Source organism: Condylura cristata, unplaced genomic scaffold (assembly GCF_000260355.1).
Source record: "Condylura cristata isolate star-nosed mole 26May11 unplaced genomic scaffold, ConCri1.0 scaffold00005, whole genome shotgun sequence".
Taxonomy (NCBI): Eukaryota; Metazoa; Chordata; class Mammalia; order Eulipotyphla; family Talpidae; genus Condylura; species Condylura cristata.
The window spans coordinates 25,579,773-25,580,371 of record NW_004567106.1 but is presented as its reverse complement, the minus strand read 5'-3'; the positions used below and the strand labels follow the sequence as shown (position 1 = coordinate 25,580,371).

The following is a 599-nucleotide window of genomic DNA, read 5'->3' as shown; positions in this document are numbered from 1 at the left end:
CTCTGCTATACTATCAGACAGTTCCTATAGGAAGAAACTTCAAACTCTGTAGCTTCTAACAGTATCTTTATTATACAACATAAACAAAAAAAGACTTTATGACAAAGAAAACATTGTTGCCCTCCTAAGAACATTCCTTAATAAATCCATTTTATAACATAAGAAAGCTGTGCTCACTTGCATATATTACTTGCTCTTTTAAGAGTTGCTACTTCACCTTTTCCTGCTTTTCAGTTTTGGAGATCATTTTGAGTGGAACAAAGTGACCTCTTGCATCCATAACATCTTAAGCGGACAGCGGTGGATTGAGCACTACGGGGAGATTGTCATCAAAAACCTGAGTGATGACTCCTGCCACTGCAAAGTGAATTTTATCAAGGTAATGGGGTGGCCTGTGGGATCACCCTGGAAAAACAGAGCTAGGGCATATGGGCAAAGGGTGATCTATGAATCCTAACACTTACAGTAAGATACTATGAGGCACACATGCATGTATATGTGTACATGCATGTATACAGACATATTTGCACACAAGGATGCATATGCACAAGAGAGCAAATTGTGAAAATAAACCCACACCTTCCCCATTACCACTCCCC

The 599-nt window shown here is 39.4% G+C and overlaps 1 protein-coding gene across 2 annotated transcripts in view; it reads left to right on the top strand.

The window, feature by feature from the left end:
* Positions 1-599, top strand: part of OSBPL3 (oxysterol binding protein-like 3) — a 177,184-nt gene that overhangs the window by 161,193 nt on the left and 15,392 nt on the right. For both annotated transcript variants that reach the window (XM_004676781.2, XM_012720905.1), the window contains one exon: positions 235-379. In XM_004676781.2, the coding sequence (XP_004676838.1) occupies positions 235-379 (145 nt within the window). The remainder of the gene's footprint in view (positions 1-234; positions 380-599) is intronic.